At 34.2% G+C, this 21,924-nt stretch overlaps 1 protein-coding gene across 1 annotated transcript in view; it reads left to right on the plus strand.

Annotated features, from left to right (window-relative positions):
• Positions 1-21,924, plus strand: part of HDAC9 (histone deacetylase 9) — a 742,193-nt gene that overhangs the window by 600,354 nt on the left and 119,915 nt on the right. Inside the window, exon 22 of the mRNA XM_047094862.1 lies at positions 6,048-6,166. Within this exon, the coding sequence (XP_046950818.1) occupies positions 6,048-6,166 (119 nt within the window). The remainder of the gene's footprint in view (positions 1-6,047; positions 6,167-21,924) is intronic.

A 21,924-nucleotide genomic window follows, 5' to 3' on the forward strand; every position in this document is an offset into this window, starting at 1 on the left:
TTATGCATTGGATTACCTAAATATGTAAAGCAAAAACTAGCAGAGCTAAAAGGAGAAATAAATGGTAATTTGATAATAGTTGAGGACTTCAATACTCCACTTTAAACAATAGATCAATCATCTAGACAGAGAATCAATAAGAGCAAACTTGAATAATGCTATAGACCAAATGGATATAATAGACAAATACAGAACATTCTATCAATGACAGCAAAATACATTCTTCTCAAGCACACATGGAACATTTTCTAGGATAGACCATATGTTAGACCACATATAAGTCTTAGTAATTAAAGAATATTGAAATCATACCAAGTATCTTTTCTGACCACAATGGCATGAAACTAGAAATCATTAAGAAGAAGCTTGGAAAATTCATGAACACATGGAAATTAAACAGCACTGTCCTGAACAACCAGTGGATCAAAGAAGAAATCAATGGGGGAAATAAAAAGGCTTATTCATACAAATGAAAATGGGAACATAACATACCAGGCTTTGTGGGATGCAGCAGAAGCAGTTCTAAGAGGGAAATTTATAGAAATAAACACCTATATTAGCAAGCAAGAAAGATACCAAATAACCTAACACTAAGGAACTAGAAAAAGAACAAACTGAGCATGAAGTTAGAAAAAGGAAAGAAATAATAGAGATTGGAGAATAAATAAAAGAGAAAACAGAAAAAGTAAGATTAACCAAAGTAAGAATTGCTTCTTTGAAACGATAAAAAAAAAAAAAGACATAGCTAGACCAACCAAGGAAAAAAGATAAAATACCCAAATCAACAAAATTATAAAGTCAAAAGGAGACATTAAAACTGACATCACCAAAATTCAAAGGATGATAAGAGGCTCTTGTGAATAACTCTATGCTAACAAACTAAATAACCAGAAGGCATGAGAAATTTTCTAGAAGCATGCAGCTTACCAAGACTGTTCAGGAAGAAAGAGAAAATCTGAATAGATCGATTACTAGTAAGGAGATGAAATCAGTAACCAGAATCTCCCAACACAGAGAAGCCCAGGATCAGATGGCTTCACTGGTAAATTCTAGCTGGTGAAATTAACACAGATCTTTCTCAAACTCTTCCAAAAATTCCTTTTACAAGACTAAGCATTATCCAGAAAAAACAGAAAAGCACACTTAAACAAATACTACAGGTAATATCCCTGATTACTATTGATGCAAAATGTTCAATGAAATACTACCAAACTGAATTCAGCAAAACATGAAAAAGGATCATTCACCATGATCAAGTGGGATTTATACCTAGAAAACAGGGATGGTTCAACATAGATAAATCAATCGATGTGATACATCACATTAACAGAATGAAAGAAAAGAACCATATGATTATATCAATAAATACAGAAAAAGCATTTATCAAAATTCAACATTGATTCATGATAAAAACTGAAAATTTCAGGCAAAGAAGGAACATATATCAATACAGTGAAGTCCGTGTATGACAAGCCCTCACTGAGGTAACATTGTTGAAATGTTGCAAGCTTTTCCTCTAACATCAGGAACAAAACAAGAGTGCCTACTTTCATCACTCCTATTCAAGATAGTACTAGAAGTTCTAGCTGGAACAATCAAGCAAAAAAGAAAAAAAAGTATCGGAATTGTAAAGGAAGAAGTAAAATTGTCTCTCTTTGCAGATGACATGATTTTATATATAGAAAATCTGAAAGACAACCAAAAACTGTTAGATCTAATCAGTGAATTCAGTAACATTGCAGGATACAAAATTAACGTACAAAAATCACTAGCATTCTCTACACTAACAGTGAATTTTCTGAAAAAGAAATCAATCCCATTTACAATAGTATCAAAAATAATAATATATATAGATTCAATGTAATCTCTATCAAGATTCAATGGCATTTTTACAAAGGTAGAAGAAACACTCCTAAAATTGATATAGAACCACAAAAGACCCCAAGTAGTCAAAGGAATCGAGCAAGAACAAAGCAGGAAGCATCACATTTCCTGATTTCAAGCTGTATTATAAAGCAAATTTATCAAAATAGTATGGTACTGGCACAAAAACAGAAAAATAGAACAATGGGACAGAATGCAGAACCCAGAAATAAATTCAAGCATTTACAGTCAACTAAAATTTGAGAAAGGAGCCAAGAATACTCAGTGAAAAAAGGACAGTCTCTTCCATAAGTGGTACTGTGATAAGTGGATATTCACACATAAAAGAATGCATCACACATAAAAGAATATCTTATACCAGTCACAAAAATTAACTTGAAATGGATCAAAGACTTAAATGTAAGTCCTGAAACCATGAAACCCCTAGAGGAAAAACAGGAATAAGCCTTCTTAACATGAGCCCTGGTAACAGTTACTTGGATATGACACCTAAAGCACAAGCAAGAAAATAAAAAGTAAATAAGTATGAGTACATCAAGCTTAAAAGCTTCTGCACAGGAAAAGAACCATCAACAAAATTAAAAAACAGCCTATGGAATGGGAAAAAATATTTGTAAGTCGTATGTCTGATAAGGGGTTAATATGCAAAATATATAAAGAACTCATACAACTCAAAAGCAAAAATACAAACAACCCAATTTTTGAAAATGGTCCCAAAGGACCTGAATAGACATTTTCTGAAAAAAATATGCAAAATGCCAACAGGTACATGAAATGATGCTCAATATCACTAATCATTAGGGAAATGCAAATTAATACCCCATTGAGATATAACCTCAGGTCTGTTAGATGGCCAGCATGAAAAAGACAAGAGAAAACAAACGCTGGCTTTGGTGTGGAGAAAATGGAAACCTTATGCACTGTTGGTGGAATTGTATATTGGTGCAGCCACAGTGGAAAACAGTATGGAGAATCCTCAAAAATTAAATATAGAACTACCGTATGATCTGCTTCCACTTCTGAGAATATATCCTAAGAAGATGAAAACACTAACTCAAAAAGAATGTGCACCCTCATTTTCAGAGCAGCATTGTTTATAATAGCCAACATATAGAAACTACCAAGCTTATGGAAGAATGGATAAAGAAATTATGGTATGCATATGGAATGGAATATTATTCAGCCATAAAAAAAGAGGAAATCCTACCATTTACAACAATGTGGATGGAACTTGAAGGTGTTATGCTAAATGAGTGATGTAAGTCAGAGAAAGACAAATACTTTATGATCTCACTTATATGTGGAATCTAAAAAACAAAAAAAAAAACAAGACAAACTCAGGAAAAGAGATCAGACTTGTGGTTATCAGAGGCAGAGTGTGGGGTCAAGAGGAATTAGAGGAAGGTGGTTAAAGGTACAAAATTCTAGTTAGAAGATAAATAAGTAGGAGGGATGTAATGTACAACATGATGACTGTGGTCAACACTGCTGTATGATATACTGGAAAGAATTATGAAAGCTAATCCTGAGTTCTTATCATGAGGAGAATACTTCTTTCTTCTCTTTTTTATTTTATCTAGATGAGAAGGATGTTGGCTGAACATGTATAGTTAATCATTTCAAAATACAGATAAGTCAAACCATTATGCTGGACACCTAAAACTAATACAGTTTTCTATGTCAATTACTTCTCAATAGGACAAAAAAAAAAGGAAAAAAAAATCTCTTAGACTGTTCTTTGTATGTTGACTTCCTAAATGGGTTCTTTAAGTGTGTGATCTGACACTGTCAATTTTTCGTGTCTCTATTTTGGTTATTCTTTATGAGAGAACTTATCAACTTTATCTTTTAAATAGTCTATTATATGTTTTGTTTGCTTTTTCTTCTTTTAGTAGTACTCACTTTTCATTTACTAGATGTACTGTTTTATGTCTTTGAGGATAATCCTAATTTTTGCAATTATAGTGTCTTCCCTGAATTTTCTCTGGTTTTCTGAGTTCTCTTTTGTTTGTTTGCATGTTAGTTTTGTTGTCTTTTATTCTGGAAATTTTCTTCAAACAATCCTTCATATTTGAGAAAAGGACACTGAAAAGATAAGTGGGAGCTCTGTATGTTGAGTGGGATTTTTGAGTAGAACATTCGCTATGGGAAGACTGAGGAAAAAACCTGATTGTTGGTCTGAGTGACTCTCAGGTGTCAGTTTCTCTAGGTATTTTCTCTTTGGTCAGTTTGTTTCTCTAGGAAAAGAGAAAAGTCTTTCTTTTTGTAGCTTCCACTGCAGAACTTACACTTATGTTTTAATTTTCCTCTCTGTAGATTGTATCCATGTCTGTCATATATTCAAATTATATTGGCAATCCTTGTCTCCTTTACCGTATTTGTCCTTCAGAAATATATACATATATATTTAATGTCCATATGTAGAGAGAACCCCTTATGGAGAAGATAGTGAGCTGTGCCTTGAAGGATGTTTACCCTTCAGTCAATCTTGCAACTGTAGAGGGGGAGAAACTTTTCCCAGAGAGGGAAAGGAGATGGAAAATTGGTTACTATGATGCATGTGATTGGATGACAACTTTGTTTAATCATCTACCCCCATATTTTCCTAGGAGTACTGCTTGTTTGCCAAAGGAGTACATAGGATTAATCATACTGAGTTCCTTGATAAAACACTCTTGATTCTTTGAGACCATTTATTCCAATATCCCAAATACATATATCACATGGTATTTCATTCATGTGAAAGTAGTGAATTGGTAATGTGTAACAATTTATGAAAATTATAATGTAAGTGTTGGCATTATTGGGAAGGAAAAGGATTGAAGGTATCACTCCTGATAATGTAGCTTTATTAGAGATTCTTAATTATATTGAAGAATAAAATAATGAAACTGTACATCATAAACAAAATTAGGTTTTCACTTAGTTTCACTGGTGGCCTAACTCAGATGTGAGTGGCTTTCCAATTGTTAGAAAGACTACCTGTGAAAGTCACTTACATGCACACTTATGAGTTTGAAGTATTAAACTTTCATACTTTTATAATAGTAGTGGAATTATGAAAAACATTTTATTCATTTATATCTCTAGGTAAATTTCAAATAATTATCTTTTATAACTTCAACAACTTCTTATTTAAATTTTTAAGTGTAGAACTAATATGTGGTCACTGTAAAAATAGAGATTGGCAAACAAAAAAATTAAAAGAATTCGATTTTGTCACTACTTAAGGTTAACAATTTTAATATTTAGTACAGTTATTTCTATCTACTAAACACACAGTAGAGACCTTACCAATTTTTAAATTTGCTATTGTGGGCAGTTTCCCCATATTATTAAATAGTCTTTAAAAAATTGAATTTTAATAATGGAACATCGGTCTTGAATCCTACATTATTTTTTTATTCTATTTTATGAATCCCAGTAGCATCTATTGATCATTTTCTATCAAATCCAGCACTGAGGAAAAAGGGTTTAGGGTGTCCTGAGAAGGCTAAAGAGGTAAATGCTGAAGTGTCTGAGTAGGACCAGCAGGGGTTGCTGTCATGGATGAGGCTGCCACATTCCTGGTGTCTCTGACCTTAGACTCACTTAACATTATAGTCTGGATTCTATTAAAGGAATTTTGTGTTTTTCCTTTGCAGGAGTTACCCCCTACCATGACATATATTTAAAAATGGTTTTTTTAAGTTGGAAAAGCAACTTTTTCTCAAAAGAAATTTATAGTTCAAATTTACACCAAGTTCTCACTAACTGGAGCAAGCCAGGTTTTCACTAAAGCTTCGACTTTCCTCTGTAAAACATTAGTCACTCCCTTGGAAGAAGCACTTTTTTTTATAGGCAGTGGGATAAAGCAGCCACAGATGTGCATGTAATATGATGGGCTTTAGAATGTACCTGTAAAGCTTTTTTTTTTTTTTTTTTTTTTTTTTTAATTTAGAGGAAAAAAAGATGAAAGAAAAAGACTGAATTGGGATGCTAAAATAACAGTGATTCACTATTAAGGAAATGATAACTTTTTGATCTCTTCAAATGGTGTTTTCTTTTCCCCTTCTCTTTTATTCTTGGGAAGTTCTTGAGGTTGTGCCAAGTCGTTTTCATTGCACAATTTTTAAAGGTATTCACCATTCCCATGTGTAACTGGTTGCCTTTTTACTGTGTAGGACTGTAGTGACGCCTGTGGCCAAAGAGTTTGATCCAGACATGGTCCTAGTTTCCGCTGGATTTGATGCATTAGAGGGCCATGCCCCTCCTCTGGGGGGGTACAAGGTGACAGCAAAATGTGAGTATTATCTTTTAGGAATTTATGAAATGTTAAGACATAGTAGGTCTTTAAAATGGACAGCACCTTTTACTTGTGTCTAGTATGCTTGGGTAAGACTTTTAAAAGTAATTTAGATCATGTTTACTGTTCTGTCAGATTCATCTCTCTGTAGATGTTTGCCTTTAAGACAAACAAAGTTAAATAGTTTTCTTTGTTAGACTTGATGAGGCATTTCAGAAACTTTATGTTTTCCCAGAGTCCCGTTTTGCTACTTAAAGGCAGAAGTGATAGGACTTCTGTTTAAAATACATTAAAAGACTTGAAAGGTCATGAGTCTAGAAAAGCTACTGGGCTTTTTGCAAAGAGAATGGAAGTCACTGTTTTTATTCCATTGTACATGTGGTAAAAATTCATGTTTCCTAATAATGCTATCTATGGTCTTGTGGGTTTGAATGCAAAAGGTATATTTCCCCTTACTCAGCAGCTCTCTACAAGTGTGTAGACAATGCTCAGGATCTCTACTGGTCTTCTTTTGTGTTGCACAGATTAACTTTTTGGCTGTGTTCCTTAGCATTTGCCATGTGTTCTACTACACACCAAATGAATAAATGAATTTTGTGTTATACATTCATTTACATAATGTGACCTAATGGAATCTGGCTAGAAAGAGGCTTTCTTCAAGAACAATCCCCATGCTCTCTGAATGTGAAAATAAGGCATACATATAGTCCACACACACAAATGTATGCTGGCACTCTGGATATGTATAAAAAAAGAAGGAAAAAAAGCAGAATTACACAAAGAATCGGATCGACTATTGTGTATTTTAATGGGGGTTGAAAACAAATAAAAGCAACCTAAGTAGTTTTTAAGTGTGAGAGATGAGTTTAGAGCAAGTGTGTTTTATTAATTTTAAAAGAACCAAAGAACCAGCACCATGCCAATCTTTGTTTTTAGTTGGCTTCTCATGTGAGAGAGTTTTCTGCACTCTAATTGTTCCAGTAACATTGTTAGGTAGTAGCTATATTTAACATCTATTATTTACCCAGGGTTTTCGGTGCCTCGTTGTCTATTGAAAACATATTGAAAGAGGCAACTCCACAAACACAAAGTGTAATAATTCAGAAGTTTGGTAAAATAGAATAGAGAGGTGTTTGGTTTTATCAGATGTCTTTATGATCCCTTTTCTTTCTTCATGAAATTCCACTGAAGTGTATCCTTCCACTGCAGATAGACCTCTTTAGCATCAAGACTGCTGAAGAGTTTAGTCTGAAAAAAAAAAAAGCTATACCCCAAGTTGAGATAAACCCAAACAATGGAAAACACATGGAGCAAAGACACAAATCTAGAAAAGGTGTTCCTTGCTATTAAATCCAAAAATCTCCCTCCAGAAGGAGGAATGTTTGTATTTGGGTCTTTCTTCCTGCCAAGGAGGCAAGTTGTAATGAGTCCATTTCTCGGCACTAGCTGCAAGGAACTAATCTTTTTGTTTTCTCTTTTGTTCATTTTTTTGCCAAGTGAAGTTCAAATATCAAATATCATCTTGGAAGGTATAATAGAAAGTAGTAGAAGTGTCATTTATGTTAGGCATAGATATAAGAAACATGGTTTCTACTTATTTTACCTTCAGTGTAATGCACCAGGACCTTTATTATGTTGTGTTTCTTTATCCATTTTGGGGGAAGCTCTTCATTGCTTTCTGTGCCAGGACAAGTTTGTCTATAATCTCTCCAGCCTTTTAACCCTCTTTGTCTGTTTTCCCTTCTTATATCTTTTCTACTCAACATACCATATGTTTCCTTACAAGGTGACTTGTTTCCTAAGAAACATATACAGACATAAATTTTAACTGATTTATAATTGGCCCTCTCTTGAGTACATACAGTTTAATAAGGAAAAGATAGACGATGAGGAAAGGATATACTAGAACTCAGAGATTGTAGTAGAACCTATCTAAAACATTCACATATTTCATAGGTGAGAAAACTATTTTACCATCTGAAATAATTGGGGTTAAAATCAAAGTGCTTACTCTGAATTTGTAGTTAGATAATATTGCATGAGGCTTTCACTGGATTTTTTCCACTAAAGAGGACAGTGTTTCATAAAATGCTTGAGAATAGAGTACTTGGATGCATACTGCAGAGGCCATTTTGGTGCCCTAGACCCTTAATTCCACAAGCACAGTCTGTGATAGACACTGACTAGTCCCCAGATACTTAAATGAAAAACCACAGAGCATCACATCTGGGCAACTGTTTGTATGTGTCATCTCATACAGGCCTGAGTATGCCAGCTATATTTTCTAGAGATGCTGCCATAATTAGGTAGAGGTTAGGATTACCAGACAGCTGTATAGTTATTCCCCAAATAGCTCACCCCTGTGTCTCTTTGTTCTTTCTCTAACCACCTGGCAGATGCATTTATGTTGTTTTGATTTGAAAGTTCTCCACAGGCGATCAGTATAGGTCCTTCATTGTCCTATGCCAGAAGTCATTCTCCATTTGAGAGGAGTCCCTAAATGACGCTAGAAATAGGCTAAAGCCTATAGTGAAAAGTAGGTAGAAATTACAGAAACAAATCCATCTCCTAATGTTTTCCACCTAAAGTCACCTCTGCCCCAAGTAGAATATCCAAGGATTTTAGAGAATGGTTTGGAAGATATTATTGTGTCAGAAATGCTAAAATTTTACTGTCATAGCACATTGAACAATCTTTTAAAATAGTTTTGTTTAATATCCCTGAGTGTAAAAAGGTAAATTAAGTCAAAACAACTAGTGTTTTCATCTGTATTTGGATATCTAGTTAGCTGTCTGATTTTTTTAAAAAAGAATTGGTTGATACTATGACAAAAATTTCCATTCAAACATAAAGGTGATTTAAATTAAAGCTGATTCTTGGCTAGTACTATTTTTCTTCCTTCTTCTTTTCTCCTCTCATTTCTTTACATATTAAATGTTCTCTACAACAAAATATTCATATTTGTGCTAAAGTTTTAAATTGTCTGTATTAGCTATTTAAAATCTATGCTATTGTTTCAATTAACCACCAGAATTAAGGCCTACATTGAAAAGAACAAGTATCTTTGTATCCTACCGTAAATACTACATCAAATTTTATCATGAAGTTCTAAGTGTATCTTTTTAAAATACTCTCATACAGGAGCTCTTGGGTGGCTCAGTCGGTTAAACCCTTAATATTGACTCAGGTCATGATCTCAAGGTTCATGAGGTGGAGCCCTGTATTGGGCTCCGCACTGACAGTGTGGAGACTGCTTGGGATTGTCTGTCTCCCTGTCTCTGCCCCACCTGTGCTCACTCTCTCTCTTGCACGCTCTCTCAAAATAAATAAATAAATAAATAAATAAATAAATAAATAAACAAACAAACAAACATTAAAAATTATTTAAAATACTATCACAGACCTAATACCTTTAGGTTACAGTTTAAGAAGGTTGGCATGACAATTAAGTGTCATGTTCCAACAATAAAATTAATTCACTAGATTGCAACACCCCCTGGGTTTGTGATTTGTCGACATTAAAAAGAATAGTTTCTTCAGTTCAGATTAATTTACAACAAAATATATATTTTATTTCTTTTCAACATGTTTGTATATTCTCTGTTTTCATTGCCTTCGCATAGTGAACTATGTGTAAATTTCTTTCATTGTGTGAATAACAATTTTTCCTTTATTTGGAATAATTCAGAAGTCATTGTGGGGGCACCTGGGTGGCTCATTTGGTTAAGTGTCCAACTTTTGGCTCAGGTCATAATCTCATGGTTCATGACTTCAAGCTCCACGTTGGATTCTATACTGACAGCTCGGATCCTGGAGCTTGCTTTGTCTCCCTCTGTCTCTGCCCCTCGCCTGCTCACACTCTGTCTCTCTCTCTCAAAAATAAATAAACATTAAAGAAAAATTTTTAAAAAGTCATTTTGAGATGATAGCCATGTCTGATAAAAAAAAATATATGCTCCTTTTACAAACAGAGCATTTTTATAGTTCTTTAGATAGTAACTATTTGCCTCAGCAAATAAATAAATGTTATTTTGATATGTAAAGCAAATAAATAAATGCTATTTGACATGTAAAGAACATCTATTAGTTGGGGGGGGTGGAGATCAAATAACATATCTTAGTCTTGAATTACCATCTTCTTTTTGATACAATGTTTTATCCTTTTTCGTGATCCTCTTACTCCTTTTATCCCACTGTGAATGTCTGCCTGGCAGGGAGAGAGCACTGTGGTGAAGCAGATACCTGTATAAATGAATTCATACTTAGCTTTGAGTTTTACCTGAGGAAGTATAAAAAATCCTTGATTAGTCAATCCTTCAAAAATAAGTCTCTAAGAAGTTGTGTGTTAAACCAGTCAACAAATAAGTGCCAAGAAATAAACTTGTTAAGTATACTTGTTCAGTCTACTTCATCAGCTTATGATGGATGTATGTGCTTCATACCCCTGTGTCTACAGAATGTATGGTTCAAAATGTCCTCTGTCCACACATTTTATTTGTCCACAGAATCGAAACCAGACTGAGCCAGAACTAAATATATTTTAATGAATGTGAATTTTTTTCTTGTTCTCTTACCAATGATTCTACCCCTATCTTAACATGTCCATGGCTCTCCTCTGTCTCTAATTTTCTCCCCATTATCAAAACCTAGAAAGAACTTGATCCCATTCACTTGCATGTTTTATTTACTACTTGATTATATATTTTTTAATTAAATTTCTTTTTTACATTTTGTTTATTTTTGAGAGAGAGAGAGAGACAGTTCACAAGTGGGGGAGAGGCAGAGAGAGAGGGAGACACAGAATCCCAAGCAGGCTCTAGGCTCTGAGCTGTCAGCACAGAGCCCGATGCGGGGCTTGAACTCACAGACTGCGAGATCATGACCTGAGCTGAAGTCAGACACCCAACCAACTGAGCCACTCAGGCACCCCTGATTATGTGTTTTTTTAATGAGAGGGTATTTCAGCTACTGTGATAGTTCTGTTTGGCAGTTGCATCTTTTATTATTTATCTGTAATTGTGGAATCAATGCTTTATATTCTTATGGTGGAATTTCAGTCCGTAGCAAACAGGCATAGAGAAAAGGAGTGTCTGAAAGACACTAACCAAATGCCATTTCATGAAGGATGAACCTTAAGACTGAACTGCTTCAGTTCTTTTATATTAGGGTGGAAACTGAGGGAATATTATGCATAACTAATTACTCAAAAGCATCCTCCCATCCAGCTACCATCAGATTAACCTCTGTTACACATTTCTGTGCTATTTCCCCAGAAGCTGGACCAGTGCCTGGCACATTTTCTAAATAATTTCCTTTTTTTTTTTTTTATGAGTAAAGCTAAATGAACTCATGATCTTTTAAGCAAGTCAGATGCTTTCTTCCAGTATATTTGATGCTACTTGAATTAGGATTTCATGGGGGTTTTTTGTTTGTTTGTTTGTTTTACTGTTTTTTTGTTTGTAATTGCTGTCCCTCTATCACTGCCACTTCTTTCCAAGGCTTAGACGACATATTCATGTTTCTTACAGTATTTTAACTAACACAAACCTGTGTTTCTGACAATGGTCACTTGTTCAACATTTCCCTTTAATAGAAATCGTGTTGATAATAGTATGAATATTAATGGGGGAAGTCACAGTTTCCTTGTAGCAGTAGGCCTTGCACAAAAGCACTGAGTTCCAGCTGTTAGTACCTACTAGAATCTAGATGGTTAAGATAACTCATTTCATCTCTGTTCAGAAAAGCAGGACAGTGGAAGAGTGAATTCTTCAAGTAACAAATCAGAAGTAAAGATGAAAAATTAAAGGAAAGTACAGAAGAGCTCATTCTGGTGTCAGAAGATCTATGTTCAAATCTCCACTTTGTCTCTCACTAATTTTGTAATCAAATTAGTTTCCTTTTATTTATTTTGAGAGAGAGGGAGGGAAAGAGAGAGAATTTCAAGGAGCAGTGCGAGGCTTGAACTCACAAACCATGACATCATGACCTGAGCCCAAAACAAGAGTCAGATGCTTAACATACTGAGCCACTCAGATGCCTCTCAAATTAGTTTCCTAATCAGAAGCAAATATGGGAGAGTTAGAGAGATAATACTTATACCTACAACATAAGGAATAAATTATTAAGTATTATGAGTTAATAGTTATGAGTTAATAGTTTTGAATTTTCTTGTTGATATCATTTCAACAAATCTAAACATTCACCAAAAGTCTGGGTAGTTAGATGATGTATTTAAACACAAAATATACAACCCAAATGTTATAGCTTGAAAAATATTTGAGACTCTTACTTGAACAAAATGGAAAGAGAATAGCCAGAAGTCCTAGGAAACTGTGCAAGATTCTAGGTAAATAGTAGTGTATGGTCCATTCACTTGAAAGTCAGGTTGGTAAGAGAAGTGCCTACATCTCATTTCCATATCTATATGCATTCCTTTTTTGTAATAAATCTGGGGGTAATCGAATAAATTGCAATGCTTTTAAAAGAAAATAATGCATTATTATTTTGTGATGAGGATAACTTAGGCTATACCTGCCTAAAAGCTGGCAGTTTGTTTTGGTGTATTGAGGTGTACTTGGATTGTGACATTATTAATATACTCATCCAGAGTGAGTTATCCAGTGATGCATTTTTAGCAATTAAACTATCTGAAATACAGCTGAAAATCAGAAAATAAATAGCACTTCTGAAATGCAAAAATAGATGCAGAAAGCACATTTATAAAGGTATAGACCCACCTTCTTGTCCTTGCTAAGATTCTGCTTAACTTCTTACATATATAACTAGGGTACCTGATTGTCTATCTGATTTTACATCCTGCAGCAGATTTAAGGAGCCATTTGGAAGCAGAGGTAGATGAATGGATGACAGGTATATTTCTGTCTCTGAAGTTCTTAAGTTTGGGTCCACAGACCTCCTAGGAGTCCATGGATAGAATTAATGGGGCTCATGAACTTGAATAAAAAAATTACATTATTATTTTTTAGTAAAACAGTTACTTGCCCCTTATTAGCTGTATGAATTTAGGAAGGTATTTGTTTTCATTATAAATGTAGGCAACAAACCATAACAATATGAGTAAAGCAGATGACTTTATCACCAATAGAAATGATAGCTATTTTCATATCACTTTATTGCTGTGTAGGTATTTCCAATAGTTACTCTTATCATTACTTGGAAGTGATGGTATATATCAGACCTGCTGCTCAATTGTTATTTGATGTACTAATATAGAATTGTATGTATTATGCCATGGCTTTCCCCCATATTTTGGTAGTTATTTTCAGTATAATAATTGCCTTTCGTATCTGTGTACTTTATTTTATGCATTTAAAAACATTCTGAGAAGGGATCAATAGGTTTCACTTCAAATACACACATATCTGTATGCATGTACACATGCACATGCATGCACACACACACACACACACACACATAATCTTTACTTAGAGACATCGTTTGTTTATATTTGCTAATTTGCTTCTCATATTATGCTTGGCATAGTTATTCTGTTATATAAAGTCCATGTCTGAAGCAAACCCTGAAAAAAATATTGAGTGTTCAGTTTTTCCAAGGATTTCTTGTCTGTAAAACAAACTTAAGATATGTCTCACATTGCAAAAACTTCATGTCTTGTACGTGGAAGTCACACAATTACTAAGCTTCACATCAATAATCTGTACATCATATGTCTTCTTTTTAGGAAGAATAAAGTAATGGAATCCAGGAATTCAGAAATTTTGTTTAAAATTAATACACTCATTTTTAGATTTTTTAAAAAAAGTTTTGCATGATTTAAAAGATGAATAATAAAAAAGAATTATATAACAAATTCATTATTTCCACCATTTAAAATTGACAACAGCTAAATATTTTTATTATATTTGTTCCAAGTCTTTTGTTTGTAAAAGAAATAAAACTTGCAGATGAATGTGAGCTCCACATTAATCACTGACCCTATGTCCTATCCCCCTTCCCTTCTTAACCACTGTCATAATTTATGTTCTTTCCAGCATACACACACACTACAATAATATTTTAGTGGGTATGTTTTTAAATTTACCATGTATAGCAAAAGGTAAGCATGATCATTCTGTTCATATAGTTTATGAAACTTGCTTTTTTTGCTTTAAAATAATTTTGACATACACTCATGAATATATATCTTTTTTTCAAAAAATATTTATTTTGAGAGAGAGAATGGGAGCAAGCAACTGGGGGAGGGACAGAGAGAGAGAGAGAGAGAGAGAGAGAGAGAGAGAGAATCTCAAGCAGGCTCCACAGTCAGGGCAGAGCCCAGTGGGAGGCTCAACCTCACAAACCATGAGACCATGATCTGAGCTGAGAGATCAAGAGTTGGACACTCAACTGACTGAGCCACCCAGGTGCCGCTGCGTATCTTTTAATTTCTGTGTATTAGGCATTTATGGACATATACCATCATGTATTTTGTCTATTCTCCCATTAATGGATCTTTAAGTTGTTTCCAGTTTTCATTATAAACAATGTTTAGGTGAATATCCTTTTACAAGTCTTCTTTTATCTGACATTGACTTTTTTAGTCAGGTTGGACATTTGTTTCTTCTTCAGTATATAGCACTTATGGGTGCCTGACTGGCTCAACAGTAGAACAGGTGACTCTTGACTTTGGGGTTATGAGTTCAAGCTCCATTTTGGGCATAGAAATTAGTTAAAACAAACAAACAAACAAGTATATATGGCAGTAAGTAACACTTAAAAACATGGAAGGAGATGAAGGAAAGAATTCCTTCTCCCTTCTTTACCTATTCCTTAAACCACAGTCCATATCCCTTGTTTTTTACAAACACATAACCCAAACAACTAATCTTGCTTCTTTACCTTTTTACACTTTGTGTATCATACCCCTTTTTTCCAATTAAAAGTGGCAGAGAGGATGTTTTTGTGTACTAATATGCTTCAAGTCTAATATGAACTTAAGGGGAAAACATGGACTAGAAGTCATTTAATAGATAAATAAAGTATTATTTTCAGGTGTTTTCCAACAGTACTTTGGGAATTAAATTGAAATTGAAAAGACTTTCTACTCAAAGCTAACCCAGTTGACTATCCTATCAGTGACTATGGAGGGCACTATGACCCTGAGGTTGAAAGCCCAGTCTGGTCATCCAGTAGATGAGTCATAATCCTGGGCTGGCCTTAGAATGACCACAGGAATGTCACTCAAGTCTTGAAGATTGGTTCTTTACTGGAAGGAGACATTACTTTCATTTTGGCAGTGCTGTTGTTAATAGATGATAGAGTAATACCTGCTGGCCATCATTGAGTTTTCACTCTGTGGTACGTACTATACACACAACTTCTGTGCATTATCTCATTTCATTTTTATGATTAAGTGAGATAATATATATAAAGCATCCTTTTTTGTATTTTTGTATTATTATATTCTTTGATCTTCTTACTACCTTGAAATCACTAAAAAGGATTTAGTAGTCATTTACAATTCTAATTTTTTAAAAAAGTGACAGGAAAAAATAAGTGACTGTTTAAAATCATGAAGCTGAAGAATAGGAAAATCACAACTTGATCTCATGTCTTTTAACTTCCAGCTTAACATATTTTCTACTTGGCTCAACAAGTTATTAAAAATATCCCAAATAAATTGGTAGAGCTTTTAATTGCTATAGAAACTTATTATGAATTGCAAAAATACAGAAAATAAAAAGAAATTTCACCAACAATAAATTTATTTGAATACAATTTTCCAAGTCAAAAAAGTAGGTGAAGGTTTTCAGATATATGAGAGCTTACCAGTTTGTAGATAATATTTACTATTTTTCATGGGACATTCTGCCTAAGAATCAGTCAGGGACTTAGTCTTTGGCCCAAAATTCCCACATACCAGACTCCTTGTTGTACTCATGACCAAGTACATGGCCCCCTGCAAAGACAGGGGAAAGTGGATTTACAGGAGATTTACATTCATAAATGTCCTATGCAACATAGTTCCTTGTAACAGTCAACATAAAGAAGCAACATAGCCAGTTAAGAAGGAAAAATGCCAGCATATTAAAAAAATAACAAATCAGTTTTAGAAATGATTTTATTTTGAAATGACAGCCAAAATTTTATTCAATGAGTGCTTCATGTTTTACTATTACCCTGCCTTCATTTTCTCACTCAATTGCCTGTTTCCTTACACCACATGACAACTCAGATACCAAATTGTAGAAGAATATTTTCCATCTGTAGTGCTTAGTTACTGATGTCATGAAACAATCCTTAGGCTAGGATGACTACTATTTAGCTTTGAAGAGCAAAATTACTGTAACTCTTTTATAACTGGGGCCAGATCAACATTGCTTTTGAGAAGAAAATACATAAGCAGAGTTTTCCCTAAAAGAGGATTCCAGCTGCAACTGTAGAATAAAATGTGGACTGTATGTCATTGATACTAAGATGCACTGTTTCATAATATAGCATGTCTGAATTGGGATGCTTCTTACATTTGATGGCATTTCATTGTTAGATGAGCACTATTTTTTTTATTTTTAATTTTCATAGTGGTATATAAAAAACAGTCACAATTATTTTGTGCTATATTTGATGACATGTTAGATTTGACAAAATACAGGATTTTGCTCTTTGAGATGTTGTTTTAAAAATCCCAAAGGCCATACTAAAATTACAGCTTAGATACCCATTTTATACTCCCTGTCTAGGCTTCCAGGGATTGAGTAGAGTTGGGAGAAAGTAAAAAAATAAAATAACAATATAAAACAAATGAACAAACAAAAAACATGATCAGGGAGAAATTTTAAGTTAGTGGATTCTCATCATGTGACTTTGCTTTTAGCTAAGACAAAAATTGTCCTTCCTTGGCCTGAAATCTCCATCTGACTCCTTATTTTGATGGTCACTCTAACTAAAACAATTGGTTTCCAGTTCATTTTACAAATCAAATCAATAGAAAATAGAAACTGTTAGTCAAACAATTTGTTAAGTAATGTCATAAGTCAGTACCAGTACTATGAGCGTATGGGCCAGTTATGTGACTGAGAATTATCTACTAATGTGTGCAGTGATGAAGTTATTAAAGAAATTATAAGGAATTAGTGTATACTTTTAGCCTACAGGAAGTTTTTCTCACACTACTCATGAGCTGGAGACAGTCATGATGGTCTAGCACACTGGTTTCCAAACTGGGAAGCAGCAGCATCACCTGGTGGCCTTGTTAGTCTTGCTGAGCCTCCCTCCTAGAATATTTGATTCATTAGGTCTGAAATGGGGCCTGCAATTTGCATTTGTAAGTTCCCAGGTGATGCTAATATTTCTGGGCTAGGAGCCAAATTTTGAGAACTACTGGGCTAGTTATAGGAAGAAAAAACACAGGATTTGGATTTAGTTGATCTATAATTTGGGTCTAATTGGCTACCAATTCACTTTTCTGTGTCTTAATGCTCTTGTCTCTCAAACAGAAATGATACGAATTATATTGTTTGGGCTAAATATAGGGCTGTTATTATGTACAATAAAATAAGGTAAAGGAATAAATGAAAAAATGCTTTCCAATATGTGACACTCTAAATTTAATGAGGTATCAGTGATACTGTGCCCATTCAATTTGGGGATAATTGTTTTCATACACCTGAGCTGTGTTCACATGTCAAATTACTTTTGCAATCTTATATGGAAATAAATACTAGTATTTAGTTACTTTGAAATGTTTAACATTTAAGTACTTTTTAAAATGTTTATTTACTTATTTTGACAGAGAATGTATGCACGTGCCTGGGCTGGGGAGAGGGGGAGAGAGAATTTCAGGCAGGCTCCACACTGTCAGCACAGAGCCCAAAGCACCACAATTACTCTTATTAACATCTATCGCTATACATAGTTACAGTTTTTTTTCTTGAGAACTTTTAAGATCTATTCTCTTGGCAACTCTCAAATATACAATGCAGTATAATTAACTTTAGTCACTATGCCATACAACACATCCAGGTCTTGTTCAGTTTATAACTGAAATTTTTAACTTTGTGACTACATGCATGCATTTAACCCACCACCACCCCTACCTTTAGCAACCACCAATTTGTTCTCTGTATCTATGAGTTATTTTGTTGCTGTTGTTTTCTGTAAGGAGATGGACAGAATTCCACATATCTCCTCCTTTCCCTGCCTCCTTTCAAACAGAATCCCCAAGCTTGTCTCATGTGATTCTGGAGTTCATGGGACAGATAAGTCATTGGGAATTGCAGTGATTGTCTTCTTACCAGGTCTGACGATCCAGAGAGCTGTAGATAATTAGCCTCCTCTGCCCAATGTTTTTCTCAAGTAGTTTCAGATCAAGAGTCTCTTCCAAGGAATTCCCCTTATCTCTTTAACCAAGTAATCTAATTGTCACTCAGTAGAGTGCCATAAACTCTACCAGATCCCTTGGTGGAAAGAACTCTGTAGGCAGGAGTTTTCTCTTAATCTCACAATGTGAAACATTTTAAATCAAACAATATGAAAAGTGACAAGACAAATATGAATAATTTTCTTCCAAGTTGTTTTCAAATGCAATACTTCTTTAAAGAAATTTCCTTATCCCATCTCCCTCTTTTACCCTATCACCAAATCTCAATACCAACTTCTGCATAAGAAATGGTGTGGCTGTAATCAGATTATTTTGAACCATTTTAATTTATTTTATGTTATAATAAGTAAGACCTTATTTTTCAAAGATTATTTACATTTAGTTAAATTCAATTTAATAAATTTAATTTAATAACTTAAATTTAATATTTAAATTTTCAAAAATAGAAATAACTTTAGTATTTTAACCATTTTTCCAGGAATGATTAAATGCATATATATATTTAACAAGCTATAAGCATTTAATCTATTGTAAACACATTACATTTACTTTGTAAATCTTTGTAACAATACTGTAAGATAAACAATATTGCTATGTTTCCCATTTTACAGATGAAGAAACTAAAGCATAAAAAAAGATAATGGCCTGATTTTATATATATATATATATATATATATATATATATATATATATATATGTGTGTGTGTATATATATGTATGTGTGTGTATATATATATGTATGTGTGTGTGTATATATATATATATATGTACATAAAGTATGTATGTATATAAAGTATAGATAAGGTCTTTATTCCCTGCTGTTTTCCTTTTTTCTCTGATTTGGTAGCATTTATCCATAAACTGGAGAAACTACCTATTTCAGAAATTATTTTTACCAAATCATTGACCATCTATGGCAGATGACCTGTATGCTTACTGTTCCTTCCTGGAACTACAATACAATCTGAAAAAGGATAGGTGGAGCTGGTGATGAAAGACAAAAGTAAGGCCAGAGGGACCCATTAGCCTGAAGTAGTGTACTGAGGGTTTATTTGGCTAACCCTTACTTAATTCCACCACTGTAGGATATTTTGGTGAGTCTGTCTGAGCTGGGTTTCATAACATATACTTGGGCACTATATAAAATCCAGTCTTCTCATTTAGAATTGCTTATCTCGAAATTGGAAGAGTTGCCAGATACATTCATTTATTTGCAGTTTCTTTGGATCTACTATAAACAATTTTCTCAGATGCTGTTTCTGGTCAAAGGTTTCTCCCCATAGCACTGTCCTTATGCACAATATTGCCTTTCTGTTTTAGGGTAATCATCTAAACAAGAGTCCTTCTGTAAGATTCCCTAAAATCACTTTATTGTCCAAGTAGCCAGTAGAGGGAATCATTTATTAATTGTAGCTAATTTCAGTAACTGACAGGCACATGAAGAACCCAAAGAAAACAGAAGAGTGTCAGGCTACTTGGGATAGTTCCAGGAAGGTCATCTACTTTAAGAGCTGCATTTTATTAAGGATTGTGATGGTTATTGGAACTATTCCTGTTGTTTTACTCAGCAGTCTCAGGGGGACTATTTGGCACTAGGGTGCAAAATGAGATCAGCAATTAGGAAAAGACACCACTGCAGGCATTTTAAGAGTAAATCATTGAGTACCAGACTTAATAACTAGTAAGTGCCAGGCCAAAGTAATAGCCCAAGGTTTTTGGAGAATCCGGCTTCTTAATCTTTCCAGTGTGCTTGCTGCTGTGGCTCATTGTGTGACCGCCTTCAGAGGCAATGTCTGGGTATTTGGCAAGATTCAATTGCAGTCAATTCTTGATTTCCATAAAATAGATCATCCAAAGGTTTTGAAGTTTTATCATCTGGAAGCTAAAAACGCTTACACTAACCACATTTATTTAGGGCCAGCCCTAGAGCCACCTTCCACATGGCTCAGAGGCATTGGCATTGTAACAGCCTGTCAGGTCTCTGTGTGAATGGATCTGTTCCCTTTGGTGGCAGAGGAGAGCACTTCCACTGATTGGTTTGATGATTGTCATGTTGGAGAAGAAAAAACTTGAAGAGCAGAATGTTAAGTAACTGCTTATTTGCAATCTAAGCTACACTTTCCACCTCCAATTTTTCTAGGTGTGATTATTCCCACTTTCATATAACAAGAAAAGAATGGAAAAGGAGTGAAGGGTCAGTATAAGAATTAGAGTAGTGTGTTAGAAAGTACCTTAGCTAGGAAGTAGGAGACTTTGTTCTAATCCTGATTGAGACACTAAACATCAGTTTAAAAAGTTGATGTCCCTAGTCCTCACCTGTAAAATGAAACATTTGAACCAATGACCAATAGAATGGTTTAAAATTCGCTCTTAGAATAGTGAGAGCTATAAGCATTTAATAAATGCTTATAATCTATTGTAAGCAGATTACATTCACTTTTTAAATCTTTGTAACAATACCGTAAAATAAATAATACTGCTATGATTTCCATTTTGCAGATGAAGAAACTAAAGCATAAAAAATATAATGGTCTGATTATGAAAGAGCTACAGCTGAAATTCACAGGTGGTCTAGTTTCAGAGCTGATAAAAATGTATTTTTCTTTCTATATTTGTATCAGAAATTGACCTTGAAAGAAGGAGAGACAAGGACCAGAACATAATTAGAACTTGAATCATCATAGGGATCCAAGTTTATTAAGTTCACTCATTTGGCTGAAATAGCTACATTTCTTTCCTTTTGTGCTATTTCCATTCTTATTCCTTCTCTCCTAGAAGGTCATTTTTGTATATTGAGAGCATAAAACTCTCTACCATGAAGACTTGGGCCCTGCCCTGTAAAGACAGAAAGAAACTCTGGCCCCTGTGTACCTATTTTCTCATCATGCTTTATGAAAAGATAAGCAAAGGGGCAATACAAAGTAGGAAAAGGAGATTGATTGCACAGAAACAAACTTAGAGGGCCCAGGAAGGTGTACTTGATTTTGTCCCAGACGTGCAATGCTATTAAATCTTCCTTATAGAAGACTGATGAAACTTCTTTCCTGATAGAGAGATGAGATTTATATTCTAAAGGTAATTACTACTGAGTTTAAGGAGCATAAGTTTATGTTCCATGTTTGTTTGTTTGTTTGTTTGTTTCTCCCTGGCTGTTACTTGATGCTTCTTATATTTGGCTTTTCTTCTGGAGCTGAGTCTTGAGAACCTACATGGGGTTTCAAGTAGGCAAAAGGACTGAAGAAAATAAAAAAGGAAATCTAAGTAATTTTGTCATTAAGGCAGTGACTTTCGACAGAGACAGGCATATACCTCCATATCTAGGGCTCTCCTACAACATTTTTGCCCTTTTCACACTGATAGCAATAGTGCTATCAGAAAGGAGAAAGAGATGCAGGCTCTAAATAGCTAGTAATTA

This window comes from Lynx rufus, unplaced genomic scaffold (genome assembly GCF_022079265.1).
Source record: "Lynx rufus isolate CCGP_SWC_20201006 ecotype Redwood Valley unplaced genomic scaffold, mLynRuf1.p SCAF_4, whole genome shotgun sequence".
Lineage (NCBI taxonomy): Eukaryota > Metazoa > Chordata > Mammalia > Carnivora > Felidae > Lynx > Lynx rufus.